The sequence below is a fragment of the Frankliniella occidentalis genome, unplaced genomic scaffold, assembly GCF_000697945.3.
Source record: "Frankliniella occidentalis isolate FOCC.00 unplaced genomic scaffold, Focc_3.1 Scaffold208, whole genome shotgun sequence".
In the NCBI taxonomy this organism is placed as follows: domain Eukaryota; kingdom Metazoa; phylum Arthropoda; class Insecta; order Thysanoptera; family Thripidae; genus Frankliniella; species Frankliniella occidentalis.
Genome location: NW_026267334.1, coordinates 362,226 through 362,564, shown reverse-complemented (window position 1 = coordinate 362,564; position 339 = coordinate 362,226). Strand labels below are relative to the sequence as shown.

Here is a 339-nt window from a genome sequence, read left to right as displayed (position 1 = left end):
GCAGCAGGGAAGGCACGGGCGGAATCTCCATACCTGAAACACACGAAATCAAAACACAACTCAGCAATGGTTTCCAGCGAGAAAGCCCTTCATTTGGTGTTAAATATGACAAGCGGCTGGTCCTCATGCCCCGCCCGCCCGCAGTGCGAGGTTGTGGAACACTGAAATATAACCCCCCTACAAACTCGAGTCCCCGCGACCACCACCCCGCCACACGCCGCCCGAGCTCAGCCGCCCCTTTAAACTTTTGATAAAGCTGCAGACATTCTTTCCTACGCAGTATGGGCGGCCGAGGGGCGGGCACATTCTTGTGGGTCGCATGAAGCGCGCAGCGGTCGG

At 57.5% G+C, this 339-nt stretch overlaps 1 protein-coding gene across 1 annotated transcript in view; it reads right to left on the bottom strand.

The window, feature by feature from the left end:
- Positions 1–2: 2 nt before the first annotated feature.
- LOC113215105 (uncharacterized) overlaps positions 3–339 on the bottom strand; it is a gene marked incomplete at its 3' end in the record, with an annotated part of 11,877 nt that continues 11,540 nt past the window's right edge. Inside the window, exon 5 of the mRNA XM_052272492.1 lies at positions 3–33. Within this exon, the coding sequence (XP_052128452.1) occupies positions 3–33 (31 nt within the window). The remainder of the gene's footprint in view (positions 34–339) is intronic.